The sequence below is a fragment of the Mobula hypostoma genome, chromosome 2 (assembly GCF_963921235.1).
Source record: "Mobula hypostoma chromosome 2, sMobHyp1.1, whole genome shotgun sequence".
In the NCBI taxonomy this organism is placed as follows: Eukaryota; Metazoa; Chordata; class Chondrichthyes; order Myliobatiformes; family Myliobatidae; genus Mobula; species Mobula hypostoma.
This window is the reverse complement of record NC_086098.1, coordinates 5,199,829-5,222,272: the sequence shown is the minus strand read 5'-3', so window position 1 is coordinate 5,222,272 and position 22,444 is coordinate 5,199,829. Positions and strand designations below refer to the sequence as shown.

Sequence of the window (22,444 nt, the reverse complement as noted above, 5' to 3'; positions counted from 1 at the left end):
GTGGCACTGCGGCCATGCTAAAGTCAGTGCTGCCCTCCAGTGTTTGCTCAGCAGAAGAAAGCCTGTATTGTGTTTAACTGTAGACTGTTGCAACATCCATAGACTCAGGGACTTGGACTATGTTTTGTGCTGTGTGTGACTGTTGGTACTGTGTCAGCACCGTGGCCCTAGATTAACGCTATTTCATTTGGTTGCATTCATCGGTATTTATGTACTGTTGAAAGACAATCAAACTTGAAAGTGAACTTAGTTTTCTTTCTTTTCCTTTTTACAGGTATGGATCCCACCCTGCATTTTATAGACACAAAACTAACTCGGGAAAATCCCTTCCGATGTTCTACATTTATGATTCGTATATCACTAGCCCAGGATCTTGGGCCAACCTTTTCTCTGCTTCAGGATCGAGTTCAGTTCGAAACACTCAATACGACGCACTGTTCATTGCCCTTATTGTCGAAGAACAACACAAAAATGAAATTTTACAGGGTGGATTTGATGGCATGTACACATACTTTGCAACAAATGGATTCTCTCATGGTTCCTCTCATCAAAACTGGCAAGCAATAAAAGATTTCTGTGACAGCAATAACCTTATGTTTATCCCAAGTGTAGGACCTGGGTATATAGACACCAGCATTAGGGCTTGGAACAACCATAATACAAGAAACCGTGTCAATGGCAAATATTATGAGACTGCTTTAAGTACAGCCCTTCTAATTCGTCCAGAAATAATCACTATAACTTCATTTAATGAGTGGCATGAAGGAACTCAGATTGAGAAAGCTGTTCCCAAGAAGACAAGTCAAGTGGTTTATCTGGACTACCTGCCTCATAAGCCAGACATCTACCTGGAGATAACTCGGAAATGGGCAGAAAAGTTTCACAAAGAGAAAGAACAGTGGCTGATGTGAATGTTTTCAATCTTGCTTTCATAAAGGAATAAAGTAATATTGATCTGTGCAATCAAGAACTAAGTTTTTTTTCAGGTGAGGGGAGGGTTTATAGCGGTGGGGGAATGGAAGTCATCGCTCAGTCTTGTACTTTAATGGTGTCAGCCAAGGGTCAAAATTCAATGTTCAGTGACTAGATAAAATCATACTCGTACTGAGTTGAGGAAATGCTTGTATTCTTTATAGTATATTTCAGGATATTCCAGAGTGCATGACGTCCAAGTATCCCAAAATAGTGCTGTAGAAAATGTCGGAATTACTTGGATTATAGCAAGCTGATCCAAACAGCAATGTGGTAGTGACCAAGTAGTCTATTTTAGTAAATCTAGCAAGAGAAAACTAATAACCAGGATATTGCAGATAACTCTGCTTTTAATCCCATTCTGACATGTTAGTTCATGGCCACCTCTACTGCTACGATGAGGCAACATTCAGGTTGGAGGAGCAACACCTTATATTCCATCTGGGTAGCTCCAACCTGATGGCAATAACTTTGATTTCTTGAACTTACTGTAATTGCCTTCTCCCTCCCTCCTGTCCTTCACCATTCCCCATTCCTGTTACCTTCTTTCACTTTATCTCCTTACCTGCCCATCAGCTCCATCTGGTGCTCTTCTTCCTTCCATGATCTTCTGTCCTCTCCTATCAGATTCTCCCTTCTTCAGCCCTTTATCTCTTTCACAACCAACCTCCCAGCTCTTCTCCCTCCCTTCCCCTCTTGCGGTTTCACCTATCATCTGCCAACTTGTACTTCTTCCTCCCCTCTCCCCACCTTAAGTCTGACTCCACCCCCCCCCTTCATTTTCAGTCCTGATGCAGGGTCTTGGCCCGAAATGTCAACTGTTTACTCCTTTCCATAGATGCTGCTTGATCTACTGAGTTCCTCCAGCATTTTGTGTCTGTTACTCTGGATTTCCAACATCTGCAGATTTTCTTGTGTTCCTGCTATTTAATAGTTCCATGGGATGTTTTACAAAGATTCTATGACAGTGGATGGAAATTAGGGTACTTTTACAAAGCACTATAAACTTAGAAGTTATAAGTTTCTCCAATTGTGAAGTGGTAACGTAAAACTAGGTACAATCTAATGGTTGTCAACAGCTTTGAGTTACCGTTAATATACAATCTTAATTGAGTGTTTGCAAATAGTTCCGCCATTGAGAGCAGGCTGCAGGCACCTTTGCCTGTTAATGGTGTCATAATGATCTGAGTAATCTCTCCTACTCAGCGCCCAGTTGCTCAGTACCCCAGCACAATCCAAGTGTCCACTCTAGACCTCCCTGTACCATTTGATAATCGGTTCATACAACATGAGGATCATGACTTTGAGCTACTTGTAGGCGCTAACTATCAAATTACTTGAATTATGAATGCTTAATTGTTGTGACACTGAATGCCTTTGGGGATGATTAGGCTATCAGTCACAGTTAATATTGAAGAATTTCACTATGTTTTCAGCGATGTAATGGGTTGGGGAAAGAATCATTTAATTTTGTTTTGTTACAATGCAGATAATGTCACAGTTTACTTGTGTTTCTTGTGGACAAGAATTTGAGAAAATGTTTATCTCGTGGTTTCAGCTGGGCAATGGAAACCGCATGCCGGCTTGCATTTCTTAAGATGTTTCTCAACATGTAAAACTACTGTATATTGGCATTATTTAAACTTACCGTACTCTACTGTGTGGCTAAAATATAGACTTATGATTGGGAGGGCTACTACATGTGAAATTAACACTTGAAATAATTTTTGTTGTTACTTTTTACCGTACCTGTGGATTTTCTCATTTATTTGTTGGTAAAGGATTGATTACTGTCAGATTGTAAACTGAAGGTTCAAGGTTTTTATTGTTTAACGATGAATAAGGATATTTTCATTTTGTCTGTGAATTGAGGTAACTGTGTTCTAGCACACTAGCATACATAATTGTCTGAGGGTTTACTCTACTTTTCACAAGTCCCAGTTCTCTGCTTTAACAGTAAAAGCTGCAGTATATAGTGGTTATATTTTACAATATAAGTTCATTTAGTAATACTAAAGAAAAAATGCATTTTTTCTGTTAGTAGATAACCTTTTGTATTAACCTCAATGCCCACATACTGAATAAACCATCCTGAACATTTGGAATTATACCTCTACTAATGCATGCCAAAGGACAGCCTTCAATTGCACTTGGGTGGACTAGTTCAGTATAATTTTGTTTTATTTTTCTCCCCCAAGTTTAATTTTGAAAATATATTGACCAGAGTGGAAATTTCTGGTAATTTTCACCTGTAACCGCCAGATTCGATGGGCTGTGTTAATCTAGGGGAAGACAGTCGCCTCCCCTGCCAAACTGATGAAATCTCATTTCTACGGATGCTGCGTGATGTGTTCCCGTTACAACTCAGTACCACGAAAGATCAGACGGTACACCAGATGCAATCAAACAGTTGAGCTTTATAATTCTTAAGTTAGTACAGAAACAAAGAGAAAAAAGGCCCATTTTAATGAAACAGTCTGTTGTGCACTTTGGAGCTCACGATTTTCCGTCCCATCCATTTCCTCCGAGTGTCATCAACTCCCAAACCCTTACTCCATCCTGCAGTCCACCAGCTCGCTCCTGTCATGTCTTCTTTCTTCATCTGTCCTTGACAAAGGACTGCGAATACCTCCTCTCAGACACACAAAAGAAACAACACGCCTCTCATTGGGTGGCACACATTCCAAAGCCCTCGTTATCTCGAGTCATAACCCAAACAGTGCTGCTACGGAGAAACCATATCATTAGCAGTGAAACCTCACAGAGCATTACACACCCTTCCCCCTTCCCTCTTCAGTTCACCACTCTGACTCCCTTACCTCTTCTCTTCGCACTTGCCTATCACCTTCCCCTGTTGGTCTCTCTCCTTTCTCCCATGGTCCACTGTCCTCTTTTATCAGATTCCTCCTCCTCCTGCCCTTTACCTTCCATCTGTTACCTCCCAGTTTCTTACTTGCCCCACCTATCACCTTCTAGCTTGTATTCCTTTCCCTCCCTTCATTTTATTCTGGCATCTTTTCCCTTCCTTTCCAGTCCTGATGAAGGGTCTCAGCCTGAAACATCGACTGTTAGGTGCTGCCTGACCTGCTGAGTTCCTCCAGCATTTTGAGTGTGTTGCTCTGGAAACGTACTGATCATATTTTGTATTGATGGTTAACATTGAAAGCTTGTGAAATTCCAGCTTATGCTTAACTTTACATGACTGTATCGTCTGGTATTCCAGTCTTTATAGATGTTCTTGCGGGTTTTAATTATGAAGAAAGGCTCGCGTATGGGTAGTAAATGTAGTGGAGCTTCAAATATTTTAACACAAGCAAGCACACTTTATCATAAATTATTTCATTTCTATACCATTACTTACAATCCAAGTTTTTGTTGGATGAAATATTGCTAAAGATGTCAGATGTATGTTATGTAAAGAAAAAATGTTTATTGTCACGGTATGTGTCAAAGGGGTAAATGCCTTGGGCTCTAGCTCGATAAATCAATCAAAGATTTTCAGAGTGCATCTAAATCTCAGACTTAACACTTCAGTCATACTTGTCACCCCTATCATGTAAATACATTTATAGACTGAACTCCTACTTCTATAATATAAAACCAATCAAAAGATTGTAAAATTTTGTGCTATGTTTATGGTGCATGAACCTTTAAAATTCAAAAAATAAAGTTTAATACCACTACAATTTGATCTTTGTTATTATTTACCTGCACATGAAGAACTAAGTGTTCAATGTATTAATGCATTTGAAAAATGGTATATGTTGTGTGGGATTTATTGTCATGAGGTTTTTTTTTTGATAACAAAGCCTTTGTATCAATTATTCCTGTAGTGCAAAAATAGTGAGCTGGTGTTCATGGGTTCTTTTTCTGTTCAGAAATCTGATGGTAATGGGGAAGAAGCTGATCTTAAAATGTTGAGTATGTGTCTTCAAGCTCCTGTACCTCCTCTCTGATGGTAGTATTGAGAAGAGGGCATGTCCTGGGGAGTGGATGTCTTTAACAATGTCACCCATACAGATCAATTTATTACACAGTGCGTTGACATGGTACAAGGTGAAACAATAACAGAATTGACACGGCTTCACACGTTTGTATTTTCTGCATGATGGAAGAATGCAGAGTAAAGTACAGCTGCAGTGAAGTCCAGCGAGGTGCATAGAACACACGCAAAATGCTGGAGGAACACAGCAGCCCAGACAGCATCTGAAGAAGAGTACAGTCAACGCCTGGGGCCAAGAGAAGTGAGGTCAAGAATCCATTTTATGATATAAAGAAATCATTCAGTAGTCTTCCAATGGCAGGATAAATGCTGCCCTTGGGCCTGGTGGGATGCGGCTTCACAGGTTTGTATTTTCTGCATGACGGAAGAGGGGAGAAGAGAGAATAATCCAGGTGGGTGGATCTTTGATCATGCTGGCTGCTTCATCAAGGCAGCCAGAAGAGTAGATGGGGTAGGCATAAAGAAGGAGGTGACCAAATCATTGACAGGGATTCTGTATCTAGCATAGATAGGGTACACGGTCAAGATCTTTTTTGCTAAATCTTAATCCTTTATGTCTGGACTTCTTGTACTATTATTTCAGATTTCCTGCATCTGCAGATTTAGCATTTTGAAATTTAAAGGGAGGTGGTTAGATTTTCATCCACTGGAGATTGTGTGTATTAACATTACTCAGAGTATAGTTTGAACTCAAGTCCTGATTACTACTGAGTCCATCGCATTCTCTGTGATAGTGCCAATCTTATGCTGTCGGTGTAAACCGTCTACAGAGCGTAATATTGTCCAGAAATTAAAAGGTGTGTTAAACTACCAATTCACGGCATGCCAGCAAGCAGATGGTCCAGGCAAGCCTTATGGGATTGTGCATGAATGAACAGTCCCTACACAACTGAAGGCCTCCCATCAGCCTGCTCTTTAAAGGGTGTCGGGTAAGCAACAGTGAGGTGGGATGAATGAAGTTGTGTGGGAAGGAGACAGAGATTAGGAAGAGGTGAGTTATGGATCAGTGGGAAAATTGAAGTCAATTACTAGGCAAAGGGATCAGAATCTATTGTTGGTAAGGGAGGTTAGGAGGTGTATTAGGGTTAAGATTGATTGGGCTGTTCAGTCTGGCAAGGTGGTGGGTGTGTTCAAAGGGTTGGCAGATCTCTGGTTAGAAGGGTTTTAGAACATAAAAACAATAGATCACAGTATAGGCCCTTTGGCGCACAATGTGTCAACACTTTCAACCCACTTTAAGGTTGATTTAACCTCTTCCTCACACAGAATCCTCCACTGTCTTTCACGTGTACTTATCTACAAGTCTGCTAAATGTCCCTAATGTATCTGTCTCTTACCACCACCCTGACCCACCACTCTTTGTGTAAATGGGCTACCTCTAACATCCCCTTAATACTTTCTTCCAATCACCTTAAGTTTATGCCCCCTCATATGAGCCATTTCCCCCAGGGAAAAGGCACTGGATGTACACTCCATCTATGCCTCTTATCAAGTCACATCTCATCCCCCTCCATTCCAAAGAGCTCTCTCAACCTTTCCTCATAAGACATGTTATCTAAACTAGGCAGTATCCTGATGAATCTCTGCACCCTCTCTAAAGCTTCCACATTCTCCCCTATAATGAGTCAGCCAGACTGAATACAATACTCCAAAGTGTGGTCTAACCAGGGTTTTATAGAAATGCAACTCAACCCCCTGATTAATGGAGGCCAACCCACTATATGCCTTCTTAACCACCATATTAGCTTACACGGTTGCTGAGGGATCTGTGGACATGGAGCCCAAGGTCCATCTGTTCCTCCATAATGTTAAGAATCTTATTGGGGAGGATGGGGGTGCAATCATCTTTTAAGGTGTGAGGATCGAGAGAGTCCTGGAGCCAGCTCCCCCGGGTCAAGTGGAAAGACAATGGAAAACATTGGAGTTACTGCTAAGACCTGGCATAGACTGAGTCCATCATGGGTAAAGCCCTCCCCACGATTAACTTCCAGAAGGAGTGTGGTGGCAGGAAAGCAGCATTCATAATCAAGGATCCCCATCATCCAGAACATTCTCTCTTCTTGTTATTACCATCATGCAGGAGGCACAGGAGTCTCAGGACTCTCACCACCAGGTTCAGGAGGCAGTTATTACCCCTCAACTATCAGACTCTTGAACCAGGGGAATAACTTCACTCAACTTTACTCCCCCCTACACTGATCCCACAACTAATGAACTCATTTAATATTGCTCATTTCAGTGGTATCCGTTAGTCTCACAAGACCATGGATCTGCGCCTGGAAAGTCTTGCTTGTCCTCTCCAGGGCGCAGGCCTGGACAAGGTTGTATGGAAGACCGGCAGCTGCCCATGCTGCAAGTCTCCCCTCTCCATGACACCAATATTGTCCAAGGGAAGGTCAAGGGCTGATACAGCTTGGCACCAGTGTCATCACAGGAGTTGCCAGAATGAAGCTGAAGGCAACGTCGGACTGCCTTAGGGACCCCAGCTCCGGATTTGTCCTCAGGGTTTACTCCCAAAGCCTTTCCCATGAGTGGGTATGGCCGCAAGGCAGCGGAGGTTTGAAATCAGAGTTTTCCCTCTCTTAGATGGACTGCCTTCCTAGGCTGACGAGCTCCTTCTACCCAAAATTGCTGATTTATTTCTTTTGTATCTGCACAATTTGTTGTCTTCTGCCCATTGGTTTTTTGTCTGTCTTTGATGTGTGTGGTCTTTTACCAATTCTATTGTGTTTCTTTGTATTTACTGGCAATGCCTGCAAAGGAATTAATCTCAGGGTGTTATATATGCACTTTGATAATAAATTTGCTTTGAACTTTGACTTGACTTGATGAACTAAGTATATCACGGGAAGGAACATGAGATCAGCTCTAATGCACGTGGTCCAGGCTACTAGTGCATCGAGCAAAATCTCTGAAGTGTTGCTCAATATGTATCGAAGGGCCCAGAGAAAATCAATGTCGTTTTATTATTTTTATTTTTCATTGCCATTGAAGGTAGCTTGTAAAAGCATGCTCCAAACTAATTCAACTTTTCATCTTATGACTTTCTTACCATCTGAGGTAAATCTTTATTTACATCTACTGATCGGTACTTCTGCAAGTTAGCAATATACACAATATTTTGGGAGTTGATAATTCCTGTCATTTTGAGATATAATGGGTGGCTGCTTAGTTAGAGCTGTCCTTGGAAATCAACATGGCTTCATGTTTCCTTATGACACAAAACAGTGAACAGCACAACACTGGGCAGGCCAATCGGCCCGTGATCTTATGCTGATCCTGATGCTAAGTTGTATTAAATAGTCCCCCCCCTATGAATCACCCATAAGTTGTGAGCATACTGAATTGGTTTGGACACTTGAAGGCTGCCCCCAGCACATCTTTGAGCTGTATTGGTTATTTCACTGTATGCTGCAATGTATATGTGTCAAAACTAATCTTTCTTTCTTTTTCAAATGCTCCAATCATGACTTTGATGTCAGAGTCTTAGGAACGTACAGCACAGAAAGAGGCTCTTTGGCCATTCATTTAAACTGCCTCCTCCCATCCACCTGAACCTGGACCATAACCCTCCATATCCCTACCCATCCAAAACTTCTCCTAAACATTGGCAAGCACCACTTATACCAACAACTTGTTCCACACTCGTGATCCTCTGAGTGAAGAAGTTTCACCTCATGTCATAGAAACATAGACATAGAAACATAGAAAATAGGTGCAGGAGTAGGCCATTCGGCCCTTCGAGCCTGCACCGCCATTTATTATGATCATGGCTGATCATCCAACTCAGAACCCCGCCCCAGCCTTCCCTCCATACCCCCTGACCCCTGTAGCCACAAGGGCCATATCTAACTTCCTTTTAAACATAGCTAATGAACTGGCCTCAACAGTTTGCTGTGGCAGAGAATTCCACAGATTCACCACTCTCTGTGTGAAGAAGTTTTTCCTAACCTCGGTCCTAAAAGGCTTCCCCTCTATCCTCAAACTGTGACCCCTCGTTCTAGACCTCCCCAACATCGGGAACAATCTTCCCGCATCTAGCCTGTCCAATCCCTTTAGGATCTTATATGTTTCAATCAGATCCCCCCTCAATCTTCTAAATTCCAACGAGTACAAGCCCAGTTCATCCAGTTTTTCTTCATATGAAAGACCTGCCATCCCAGGAATCAATCTGGTGAACCTTCTTTGTACTCCCTCTATGGCAAAGATGTCTTTCCTCAGATTAGGGGACCAAAACTGCACACAATACTCCAGGTGTGGTCTCACCAAGGCCTTGTACAACTGCAGTAGTACCTCCCTGCTCCTGTACTCGAATCCTCTCGCTATAAATGCCAGCATACCGTTCGCCTTTTTCACCGCCTGCTGTACCTGCATGCCCACTTTCAATGACTGGTGTATAATGACACCCAGGTCTCGTTGCACCTCCCCTTTTCCTAATCGGCCACCATTCAGATAATAATCTGTTTTCCTATTTTTGCCACCAAAGTGGATAACTTCACATTTATCCACATTAAATTGCATCTGCCATGAGTTTGCCCACTCACCCAACCTATCCAAGTCACCCTGCATCCTCTTAGCATCCTCCTCACTGCTAACACTGCCACCCAGCTTTGTGTCATCGCAAACTTGGAGATGCTGCATTTAATTCCCTCATCCAAGTCATTAATATATATTGTAAACAACTGGGGTCCCAGCACTGAGCCTTGCGGTACCCCACTAGTCACCGCCTGCCATTCTGAAAAGGTCCCGTTTATTCCCACTCTTTGCTTCCTGTCTGCTAACCAATTCTCCACCCACACCAATACCTTACCCCCAATACCGTGTGCTTTAAGTTTGCACACTAATCTCCTGTGTAGGACCTTGTCAAAAGCCTTTTGAAAATCCAAATATACCACATCCACTGGTTCTCCCCTATCCACTCTACTAGTTACATCCTCAAAAAATTCTATGAGATTCGTCAGACATGATTTTCCTTTCACAAATCCATGCTGACTTTGTCCGATCATTTCACCGCTTTCCAAATGTGCTGTTATCACATCCTTGATAACTGACTCCAGCAGTTTCCCCACCACCGACGTTAGGCTAACCGGCCTATAATTCCCCGGTTTCTCTCTCCCTCCTTTTTTAAAAAGTGGGGTTACATTAGCCACCCTCCAATCCTCAGGAACTAGTCCAGAATCTAACGAGTTTTGAAAAATTATCACTAATGCATCCACTATTTCTTGGGCCACTTCCTTAAGCACTCTGGGATGCAGACCATCTGGCCCTGGGGATTTATCTGCCTTCAATCCCTTCAATTTACCTAACACCACTTCCCTACTAACATGTATTTCGCTCAGTTCCTCCATCTCACTGGACCCTCTGTCCCTTACTATTTCTGGAAGATTATTTATGTCCTCCTTAGTGAAGACAGAACCAAAGTAATTATTCAATTGGTCTGCCATGTCCTTGCTCCCCATAATCAATTCACCTGTTTCTGTTTGCAGGGGACCTACATTTGTCTTTATCAGTCTTTTCCTTTTTACATATCTATAAAAGCTTTTACAGTCCGTTTTTATGTTCTCTGCCAGTTTTCTCTCATAATCTTTTTTCCCCTTCCTAATTAAGCCCTTAGTCCTCCTCTGCTGAACTCTGAATTTCTCCTAGTCCTCAGGTGAGCCACTTTCTCTGGCTAATTTGTATGCTACTTCTTTGGAATTGATACTATCCCTAATTTCTCCTGTCAGCCACGGGTGCACTACCTTCCTTGATTTATTCTTTTGCCAAACTGGGATGAACAATTGTTGTAGTTCATCCATGCAACCTTTAAATGCCTGCCATTGCATATCCACCGTCAATCCTTGAAGTGTCATTTGCCAGTCTATCTTAGCTAATTCACGTCTCATACCTTCAAAGTTACCCCTCTTTAAGTTCAGAACCTTTGTTTCTGAATTAACTACGTCACTCTCCATGTTAATGAAGAATTCCACCATATTATGGTCACTCTTACCCAAGGGGCCTCTCACGACAAGATCGCTAATTAACCCTTCCTCATTGCTCAAAACCCAGTCCAGAATAGCCTGCTCTCTAGTCGGTTCCTCGACATGTTGGTTCAAAAAACCATCCCGCATACATTCCAAGAAATCCTCTTCCTCAGCACCTTTACCAATTTGGTTCACCCAATCTACATGTAGATTGAAGTCACCCATTATAACTGCTGTTCCTTTATTGCACACATTTCTAATTTCCTGTTTAATACCATCTCCGACCTCACTACTACTGTTAGGTGGCCTGTACACAACTCCCATCAGCGTCTTCTGCCCCTTAGTGTTACGCAGCTCTACCCATATCGATTCCACATCTTCCCGGCTTATGTCCTTCCTTTCTATTGCGTTAATCTCTTTTTTAACCAGCAACGCCACCCCACCTCCCCTTCCTTCATGTCTATCCCTCCTGAATATTGAATATCCCTGAACGTTGAGCTCCCATCCCTGGTCACCCTGGAGCCATGTCTCTGTGATCCCAACTATATCATAATCATTAATAACAATCTGCACTTTCAATTCATCCACCTTATTACGAATGCTCCTTGCATTGACACATAAAGCCTTCAGGCGCACTTTTACAACTCTCTTAGCCCTTTTTAATGCTTGCCCTGGATTTGTCGGCCTGCCACTTTTACTTTTCCCCTTTGTACTTTTTGCTTCTACGCTCACTTTACACCCCTCTGTCTCTCTGCACTGGTTCCCATCCCTCTGTTGTAAACTAACCTCCTCACACCTAGCCGCTTTAATTTGATTCCCACCCCCCAACCATTCTAGTTTAAAGTCACCTCAGTAGCCCCCGCTAATCTCCCTGCCAGGATATTGTCCTCCTTAAACATTTTACCTTTCATCTTTAATCCATAACCTCTGGTTCTTGTCCCACTCTACTTCAGTGAAAAAAGCCTGCTTGCGTTTACCTTATCTATACCCCACATAATTTTGTATGACTATCAAATCTCTTCTCAATCTCCTATGTTTTAAAGAATACAGTCCCAACCTGTTCAATATTTCCTTATAACTCAGATCCTGCAGACCTGGCAATATCCTTGTAAATTTTATCTGTACTCTCTCATCTGTGTTTACATCTTTGCTGTAGGTCGGTGACCAAAACTGCACACAATACTCCGAATTAGGCCTCACCAATGTCTTATACAACTTCAACATAACATCCCATCTCCTGTTCACAACATATTGATTTCAGAAGGCCAACGCCAAAAGCTTTAAGCTCTGTCCGCCAGAGAAAGCAGGAACTCCCAGTGGCCACACATTTTAATTCCACATCCCATTCCCATTCTGACATGTCTATCCACAGCCTCCTCTACTGTAAAGATGAAGCCACACTCAGGTTGGAGGAACAACACCTTATATTCCGTCTGGGTAGCCTCCAACCTGATGGCATGAACATTGACTTTACAAACTTCCACTAATGCCCCATCTCCCCCTCGTACCCCACCGTTATTTATTTATATACACACATTCTTCTTCTCTCTCTCCTTTTTCTCCCTCTGTCCCTCTCACTATACCCCTTGCCCATCCTCTGGGTTTTCCCCTCCCTCTCCCTTCTCCCTCTCCCTCGGCCTCCTGTCCCATGATCCTCTCATATCCCTTTTGCCAATCACCTGTCCAGCTCTTGGCTCCATCCCTCCCCCTCCTGTCTTCTCCTATCGTTTTGGATCTCCCCCTCCCCCTCCCACTTTCAAATCTCTTACTAGCTCTTCCTTCAGTTAGTCCTGACGAAGGGCCTCGGCCTGAAACATCGACTGTACCTCTTCCTAGAGATGCTGCCTGGCCTGCTGCGTTCACCAGCAACTTTTATGTGTGTTGCTTTAAGACCCTATCTATCTTTGCTGCAACTTTTAATAAATTATGGATTTGTATTCCCAGATTTATTTGTTCTACCACAGTCCTCATTGCCCTGCCATTCACTGTGTAAGTCCTACCCTGGTTGGTCCTACCGAAATGCAACACCTCACACTTGTCTGCATTAAATTCTATCTGCCATTTTTCCGCCCACTTTTCCAACTACTGCAGATCCTGCTGCAACCTCTAATAGTCTTCCTCACTGTTCAGTACACCCTCACTCTTGGTGTCATCTGCAAATTTGCTGATCCAATTAAGCACATTCTCATCCAGATCAGTGATATAGTTGATAAACAACATGGAACCCAGCACCGATCTCTGCAGCACACCAATAGTCACAGGTCTCCAGTCAGAGAGACAACCATCTATTACCACTCTCTGGCTTCTCCCACAAAGCCAGTGTCTAATCCAATTTAATACCTCATCTTGAATGCTGAGTGACTGAACCTTCTTGGCCAGCCTCACATGAGGGACCTTGTCAAATACTTTGCTAAAGTCTACGTGGACAATTTGTCTGCCTTGTTTTCATCAATTTTCCTGGTAACTTCCTTGAAAAACTCCATAAAATTGGTTAGACACTGCTTTCCACACACAAAACCATACTGACTATCCCTAATCAGTTCATGTCTTCCTTGCCCTATGGTAGGGCAAGGAAGAGGAGGGCAGTTGTGATAGGGGACTCGATAGTAAGGGGGTCAGATAGGCGATTCTGTGGACGCAGTCCAGAGACTCGGATGGTAGTTTGCCTCCCTGGTGCCAGGGTCCGGGATATTTCTGATCGTGTCCAAGATATCCTGAAGTGGGAGGGTGAAGAGCCAGAGGTCCTGGTACATATAGGTACCAATGACATAGGTAGGAAAAGGGATGAGGTCCTGAAAGAAGAATATAGGGAGCTAGGAAGGGAGTTGAGAAAAAGGACCGCAAAGGTAGTAATCTCGGGATTACTGCCTGTGCCACGCGACAGTGAGAGTAGGAATGCGATGAGGTGGAGGATAAATGCGTGGCTGAGGGATTGGAGCAGGGGGCAGGGATTCAAGTTTTTGGATCATTGGGACCTCTTTTGGCGCAGGTGTGACCTGTACAAAAAGGACGGGTTACACTTAAATCCTAGGGGGACCAATATCCTGGCAGGGAGATTAGCGGGGGCTACTGAGGTGACTTTAAACTAGAATGGTTGGGGGGTGGGAATCAAATTAAAGAGGCTAGGTGTGAGGAGGTTAGTTCACAACAGAGGGATGGGAACCAGTGCAGAGAGACAGAGGGGTGTAAAGTGAGCGTAGAAGCAAAAAGTACAAAGGGGAAAAGTAAAAGTGGCAGGCCGACAAATCCAGGGCAAGCATTAAAAAGGGCTAAGAGAGTTGTAAAAGAGCGCCTGAAGGCTTTATGTGTCAATGCAAGGAGCATTCGTAATAAGGTGGATGAATTGAAAGTGCAGATTGTTATTAATGATTATGATATAGTTGGGATCACAGAGACATGGCTCCAGGGTGACCAGGGATGGGAGCTCAACGTTCAGGGATATTCAATATTCAGGAGGGATAGACATGAAGGAAGGGGAGGTGGGGTGGCGTTGCTGGTTAAAAAAGAGATTAACGCAATAGAAAGGAAGGACATAAGCCGGGAAGATGTGGAATCGATATGGGTAGAGCTGCGTAACACTAAGGGGCAGAAGACGCTGATGGGAGTTGTGTACAGGCCACCTAACAGTAGTAGTGAGGTCGGAGATGGTATTAAACAGGAAATTAGAAATGTGTGCAATAAAGGAACAGCAGTTATAATGGGTGACTTCAATCTACATGTAGACTGGGTGAACCAAATTGATAAAGGTGCTGAGGAAGAGGATTTCTTGGAATGTATGCGGGATGGTTTTTTGAACCAACATGTCGAGGAACCGACTAGAGAGCAGGCTATTCTGGACTGGGTTTTGAGCAACGAGGAAGGGTTAATTAGCGATCTTGTCGTGAGAGGCCCCTTGGGTAAGAGTGACCATAATATGGTGGAATTCTTCATTAACATGGCGAGTGACGTAGTTAATTCAGAAACAAAGGTTCTGAACTTAAAGAGGGGTAACTTTGAAGGTATGAGTCGTGAATTAGCTAAGATAGACTGGCAAATGACACTTAAAGGATTGACGGTGGATATGCAATGGCAGGCATTTAAAGGTTGCATGGATGAACTACAACAATTGTTCATCCCAGTTTGGCAAAAGAATAAATCAAGGAAGGTAGTGCACCCGTAGCTGACAAGAGAAATTAGGGATAGTATCAATTCCAAAGAAGTAGCATACAAATTAGCCAGAGAAAGTGGCTCACCTGAGGACTGGGAGAAATTCAGAGTTCAGCAGAGGAGGACAAAGGGCTTAATTAGGAAGGGGAAAAAAGATTATGAGAGAAAACTGGCAGAGAACATAAAAACGGACTGTAAAAGCTTTTATAGATATGTAAAAAGGAAAAGACTGATAAAGACAAATGTAGGTCCCCTGCAAACAGAAACATTATGGGGAGCAAGGACATGGCAGACCAATTGAATAATTACTTTGGTTCTGTCTTCACTAAGGAGGACATAAATAATCTTCCAGAAATAGTAAGGGACAGAGGGTCCAGTGAGATGGAGGAACTGAGCGAAATACATGTTAGTAGGGAAGTGGTGTTAGGTAAATTGAAGGGATTGAAGGCAGATAAATCCCCAGGGCCAGATGGTCTGCATCCCAGAGTGCTTAAGGAAGTGGCCCAAGAAATAGTGGATGCATTAGTGATAATTTTTCAAAACTCGTTAGATTCTGGACTAGTTCCTGAGGATTGGAGGGTGGCTAATGTAACCCCACTTTTTAAAAAAGGAGGGAGAGAGAAACCGGGGAATTATAGGCCGGTTAGCCTAACGTCGGTGGTGGGGAAACTGCTGGAGTCAGTTATCAAGGATGTGATAACAGCACATTTGGAAAGCGGTGAAATGATTGGACAAAGTCAGCATGGATTTGTGAAAGGAAAATCATGTCTGACGAATCTCATAGAATTTTTTGAGGATGTAACTAGTAGAGTGGATAGGGGAGAACCAGTGGATGTGGTATATTTGGATTTTCAAAAGGCTTTTGACAAGGTCCCACACAGGAGATTAGTGTGCAAACTTAAAGCACACGGTATTGGGGGTAAGGTATTGGTGTGGGTGGAGAATTGGTTAGCAGACAGAAAGCAAAGAGTGGGAATAAACGGGACCTTTTCAGAATGGCAGGCGGTGACTAGTGGGGTACCGCAAGGCTCAGTGCTGGGACCCCAGTTGTTTACAATATATATTAATGACTTGGATGAGGGAATTAAATGCAGCATCTCCAAGTTTGCGGATGACACGAAGCTGGGTGGCAGTGTTAGCAGTGAGGAGGTTGCTAAGAGGATGCAGGGTGACTTGGATAGGTTGGGTGAGTGGGCAAACTCATGGCAGATGCAATTTAATGTGGATAAATGTGAAGTTATCCACTTTGGTGGCAAAAATAGGAAAACAGATTATTATCTGAATGGTGGCCGATTAGGAAAAGGGGAGGTGCAAGGAGACCTGGGTGTCATTATACACCAGTCATTGAAAGTGGGCATGCAGGTACAGCAGCCGGTGAAAAAGGCGAACGGTATGCTGGCATTTATAGCGAGAGGATTCGAGTACAGGAGCAGGGAGGTACTACTGCAGTTGTACAAGGCCTTGGTGAGACCACACCTGGAGTATTGTGTGCAGTTTTGGTCCCCTAATCTGAGGAAAGACATCTTTGCCATAGAGGGAGTACAAAGAAGGTTCACCAGATTGATTCCTGGGATGGCAGGTCTTTCATATGAAGAAAGACTGGATGAACTGGGCTTGTACTCGTTGGAATTTAGAAGATTGAGGGGGGATCTGATTGAAACGTATAAGATCCTAAAGGGATTGGACAGGCTAGATGCGGGAAGATTGTTCCCGATGTTGGGGAGGTCCAGAACAAGGGGTCACAGTTTGAGGATAGAGGGGAAGCCTTTTAGGACCGAGATTAGGAAAAACTTCTTCACACAGAGAGTGATGAATCTGTGGAATTCTCTGCCACAGCAAACTGTTGAGGCCAGTTCATTAGCTATGTTTAAAAGGAAGTTAGATATGGCCCTTGTGGCTACAGGGGTCAGGGGGTATGGAGGGAAGGCTGGGGCGGGGTTCTGAGTTGGATGATCAGCCATGATCATAATAAATGGCGGTGCAGGCTCGAAGGGCCGAATGGCCTACTCCTGCACCTATTTTCTATGTTTCTATGTTTCTATGTTTCAAATATATGTATCTATATATCTGATCCTTTAGAATACATTCCAATAACTACTGATGCCAGGCTCACTGGCCTGTCACTTCCTGGTTTATTTTAGAGCCTTTCCTAAACAGCGGAAAAACATTTGCTATGCTTCAGTCCTCTAGTAACTCAGCTGGCGCTAAAGATGATCTAAACATCTCTGCTATGGTCCCCAGCAATTTCCCCATTTGCCTGCCATGGGGTCTGAAGGAATGCCATGCCAGGCCCTGGGAGTTATCCACCATAATTTGTCTCAAGACACCAAACACCTCCTCCTCTGTAATTTGTATAGGACCCAGGACCTTGCTGCTGTTTTGCCTCACTTCAATAGACCCTGTATCCATCTCCTAAGTAAATAGAGATGCAAAAAAATCCATTTAAGATCTCCCCATCTCTTTTGACTCCACGGATAGCTTACCATTTTGATCTTCCAGAGGACCAATTTTGTCCTTTGCAATCCTTAGGATTCTCCTTTACCTTGCTTGCTACAGCAACCTCATGCCTTCTTTTACCCTCCCAATTTCTTTCATAAGTATCCTCTTGCATTTCTCATACTCCATAAGCACCTCATTTGTTCTTACCTGCCCATACACCTTTTTCTCCCCCTGAATCAGGGCCTCAATGTCTTTTGAAGACCAAGGTTCCCTAAGCCTGTTAACTTGGCCTTTTTATTCTGACAGACACATACAAGTTTTTCACTCTCTAATTTTCACTTTTGAAGGCCTCCCAATTTCCAAGACCAGCTTGGCCAGAAACAGCCTCTTCCAATCCGCACTTGCCAGATCCTTCCTGACACCATCAAACTGAGCCGTTCTTCAGTTTATAATCTCAACCCAAGGAGTAGACCTGTCTTTTTCCATATTTACTTTGAAACTAATGGTATTATGAGCACTGGGTGCAAAGTGTTCTGCTACACAAACTTCAATCACCTGCCTCATCTGACAGGGGATCAAGTATTGCACACTCTCTCTTTGGGACTTCTATATACTGATTGAGGAAACTTCCCTGAACACATTTGACAAACTCTATCCCATCAAGCCCTCTTACAGTATGGCAGTACCAGTCAATATGTGGAAAGTTAAAATCACCTACTATAACAACCTTATATTTCTTGCAACAGTCAGCAATCTCTTTACAAATTTGTTCCACTAAATCCCAAGGACCATTGGGTGATCTGTAATGTAGCCCCATTAACATGGTCACACCTTTCCTATTTCTCAGTTGCATCCATAACACTTCAATAGACGTGTTCTTCAATCTGTTCTGAATGAGCATTGTCATGACATAACCCCTCCCAATTTAATCCCTCCCATTCCATCACATCCAAAACAACAGAACCCCGGAATACTGAGCTGCCAGTCCTGCCCCTCGTGCAACCAAGTCTCACTAATGGCTACAATATCACAATTCCAGGTGTTGATCCAGGCCCTGAGCTCATCCGCCTTTCCTATGATATTGAAATATACGCAGCTCAGGACATTAGATGACTGTAATTTTAATTTTGTTTATTTAGAGATTAACATGGTAACAGATCCTTCTGGCCCAAAGAGCTGTACCACCTAATTACACCCCTGTGACCAATTAATCCACCAACCCATATGTCTCTGGAATGTGGGATGAATGTAGGACACCCGGAGGAAATCCACATAGTCATGGAGACACTTACAGACAGCAGCGGGAATTGAACCCAAGTCACTGGCACTGTAATGTGGGTGGTGGCTGTCTGTTGTACCCGAAGATGGCAGGAAGCCTGTGCAGGAGAGTTTTTAAAGTGGAAAAGCCACTGCACTGGGACAGTTCCATACTCTTTATCTCAGAAGTCCAGGTCCAGTGATACAAGTACTCATCACAGCTGGGACCTTCCTCAGTTGCAGTGGATGACCGTGACTTCTGAGCCTTACTATGCCCTTTATTCTCGATGAAGCATTGCAGAGCCAGCTTCCTGGCCGCTGGATCTCACTGTAGACCTCATCCGTCCAGTCTGCCGGAGCTGACTTCCTATGCTTGGACAAGCATGTCCCTATCTCACCAGAGCATGAGGGCACTGGCCACCCCACCTGGTTTAGCCTGCCTGTCGAAACGGTGTACCGGGGTGTGGCTGCTGTCACATACAAACAGCTACTCGGAGCCACAGTTGAGAGCGGAGTGTCCATTGGGGGGGGGGGAGTCAAAGGTGAGTGAGTTGCCCCAGAATGGACTCCACAAGCCCCTTCACCAGAGGTGCTACCCCACCAAACACCCCTGTAGCAGCATTACACTAACTCCAATGCTATTCAGCTCTCCCATTGCTTAATTCTTCACTTGGGTCTATGATTTATTTGTTGTTATTAAGTGAATTATTTTGCTTACTTGGCATTTAATTAAATTTGATTCATCCACCAGAATGAACAGATATACACTATGTAATTAGAATGAAGAATGGATTGCTTCTTTATCACAAGGTGTTACTAATGTAATTCTGATTTGTAAAATTTATTTTTGACTAAAATAAACAGAAATTGTCAAAGGTTAAAATTTGCACTTAACAATTGCATTAGCTGGGGTTTGATTCTGTAAACTTGTAAATTACTCCCTCAAGCAGAACCATTTTGAATTCAGAAGAATTATGCCCAGGATCTTTCAGGCAAACCATACAGTTGTATATATCATGTAAAGCTGAGACTTCACACAACTGACTGACACAAATCTTTGGTTTCAAAGCTCAACAAAAGATTGTCAGAGCTTCTTGGCTGAGATGCCATGATGATAAATATCTTGCTAACTCTTCCTTCTCCTCCAGCATTGTTTTGTTTTTCGCCTAATACCACAGGGAGTTCAAAGTTCAAAGTAAATTTAATATCAAAGTACATACATGTCACCATATCCAACGCTGAGATTCATTTTCTTAAGGGCATTCACAGTAAATACAAAACTACATAATAGTATCAATGAGAAACCGCTCCCAAGGTGAACAAACAAATGTGCAAAAGGCAGCAGACTGCAAATTATAATAAGGAAAAAAACCAAAAAAGCAATAAATATCATGAACATGAGATGAAGAGTTCTTGAAAGTGAGACAATAGGTTGTGGAAACAGTTCAGTAATGGAGCAAGTGAAGTTGAGTGAAGTTACCTCCTCTGGTTCAAGAGCCTGATGGTTGTAAGGTATTTACTGTTCCTGAACTTGGTTGTGTGGGGTCTGAAGCTCCTGTACCTTCTTCCTAATGTCAGCTGTGAGAAAAGAGAATGACCTGGATGGTGGAGGTCCTTGATGATGCTTTCCTGCGACAATGCTCCTTGTAGGTGTGCTCAATGGTGGCTCTGAAACCAAGAAAAGCCAAGGTCATGATGATTTCCGGAGGGTTCCCATGCTGTGGAAGACGTCCTGCCTCGTCCCTGTGCCGAAGACGCCGCGCCCCAGCAGCCTCAATGACTACAGACCAGTGGCATTGATCTCCCACATCATGAAGACCCTGGAGAGACTTGTTCTGGAGCTGCTCCGGCCTATGGTCAGGCCACACTTAGATCCCCTCCAGTTCGCCTACCAGCCCCGACTAGGAGTTAAGGATGCCATCGTCTAAATGCTGAACCATTTCTATGCCCACCTGAACAAGCCAGCGAGCACTGTGAGGGTCATGTTTTTTTACTTCTCCAGTGCGTTCAACACTATCCGCCCTGCTCTGCTGGGGGAGAAGCTGACAGCGATGCAGGTGGATGCTTCCCTGGTGTCACGGATTCTTGATATACCTGACTGGCAGACCACAGTACGTGTGCTTGCAACACTGTGTGTCCGACAGAGTGATCAGCAGCACTGGGGCTCCACAGGGAACTGTCTTGTCTCCCTTTCTCTTCACCATTTACATCTCGGACTTCAACTACTGCACAGAGTCTTGTCATCTTCAGAAGTTTTCTGATGAGTCTGCCATAGTTGGATGCATCAGCAAGGGAGATGAGGCTGAGTACAGGGCTACGGTTGGAAACTTTGTCACATGGTGTGAGCAGAATTATCTGCAGCTTAATGTGAAAAAGACTAAGGAGCTGGTGGTAGACCTGAGGAGAGCTAAGGTACCAGTGACCCCTGTTTCCATCCAGGGGGTCAGTGTGGACATGGTGGAGGATTTCAAATACCTGGATACGAATTGACAATAAACTAGACCGGTCAAAGAACACTGAAGCTGTCTACAAGAAGGGTCAGAGCCGTCTCTATTTCCTGAGGAGACTGAGGTCTTTTAACGTCTGCTGGACGATGCTGAGTATGACCTACGAGTCTGTGGTGGCCAGTGCTATCATGTTTGCTGTTGTGTGCTGGGGCAGCAGGCTGAGGGTCTTAGACACCAACAGAATTAACAAACTCATTTGTAAGGCCAGTGATGTTGTGGGGATGGAACTGGACTCTCTGACGGTGGTGTCTGAAAAGAGGATGCTGTCCAAGTTGCATGCCATCTTGGTCAATGTCTCCCATCCACTACATAATGTACTGGGTGGGCACAGGAGTACATTCAGCCAGAGACTCATTCCACCGAGATGCAACACAGAGCGTCATAGGAAGTCATTCCTGCCTGTGGCCATCAAACTTTACAATTCCTTCCTTGGAGGGTCAGACCCTGAGCCAATAGGCTGGTCCTGGACTTATTTCCTGGCATAATTTACATATTAGTATTTAACTATTTATGGTTTTATTACTATTTATTATTTATGGTGCAACTGTAACGAAAACCAATTTCCCCCGGGATCAATAAAGTATGACTATGACTATGACTATCTACATTACAGAGTACCGAAAGAGGTGGTAAGAATCAATGGATCTTTTTCAGGATGGCAAGTGTTGACTAGTGGGGTACGACAGTGACGAGGTAGGCAACATGGTAATGAAACAGTTGGCTCAGTCACCTTACAGTGCAGGTTTCTATCAGTCGATAATGTGAAGCCTCAGCTTTATACAGTGTGTACAACCATATAGTTTGCCTGAATAACCTTAGTGAGGTGGTGTTCATGGTTTGGTTCATTGTCTGTTCAGAAATCTGTTGACAGTGGAGAAGCTGTTCCTGAATTGCTGAGTGTGTGTCTTCAGGCTTCTGTACCTCCTTCCTGATGCTAGCAATGAGAAGAGAGTGACGAAGATCCTTAATGATGGAATTATAAAAGAGGGATAAAATAAAGTATGAGATAGGCTCACAGGGAAACTAAAAGTTGACTAAAAGCTTTCATAAATACATGAAGTGAAAAAGATTAGCGAAGGCATCTTATAATCAGAAATATGTGAAGATTGGTGAAGATTTGTGAAGATTGGTGAAGATTTGTGAAGAAATATGTGAAG

The 22,444-nt window shown here is 43.4% G+C and overlaps 1 protein-coding gene across 2 annotated transcripts in view; it reads left to right on the top strand.

Moving 5' to 3' along the window:
* Positions 1-4,647, top strand: part of LOC134337862 (glycoprotein endo-alpha-1,2-mannosidase-like) — a 54,623-nt gene extending 49,976 nt beyond the window's left edge. Inside the window, exon 5 of one of the 2 annotated variants that reach the window (XM_063033178.1) lies at positions 275-4,647. In XM_063033178.1, coding sequence (XP_062889248.1) covers positions 275-911 — 637 coding nt within the window. In that variant the 3' untranslated portion in view covers positions 912-4,647. The remainder of the gene's footprint in view (positions 1-274) is intronic. The other variant, XM_063033181.1, reaches the window with a different exon arrangement.
* The last annotated feature ends 17,797 nt before the right edge of the window (positions 4,648-22,444 follow it).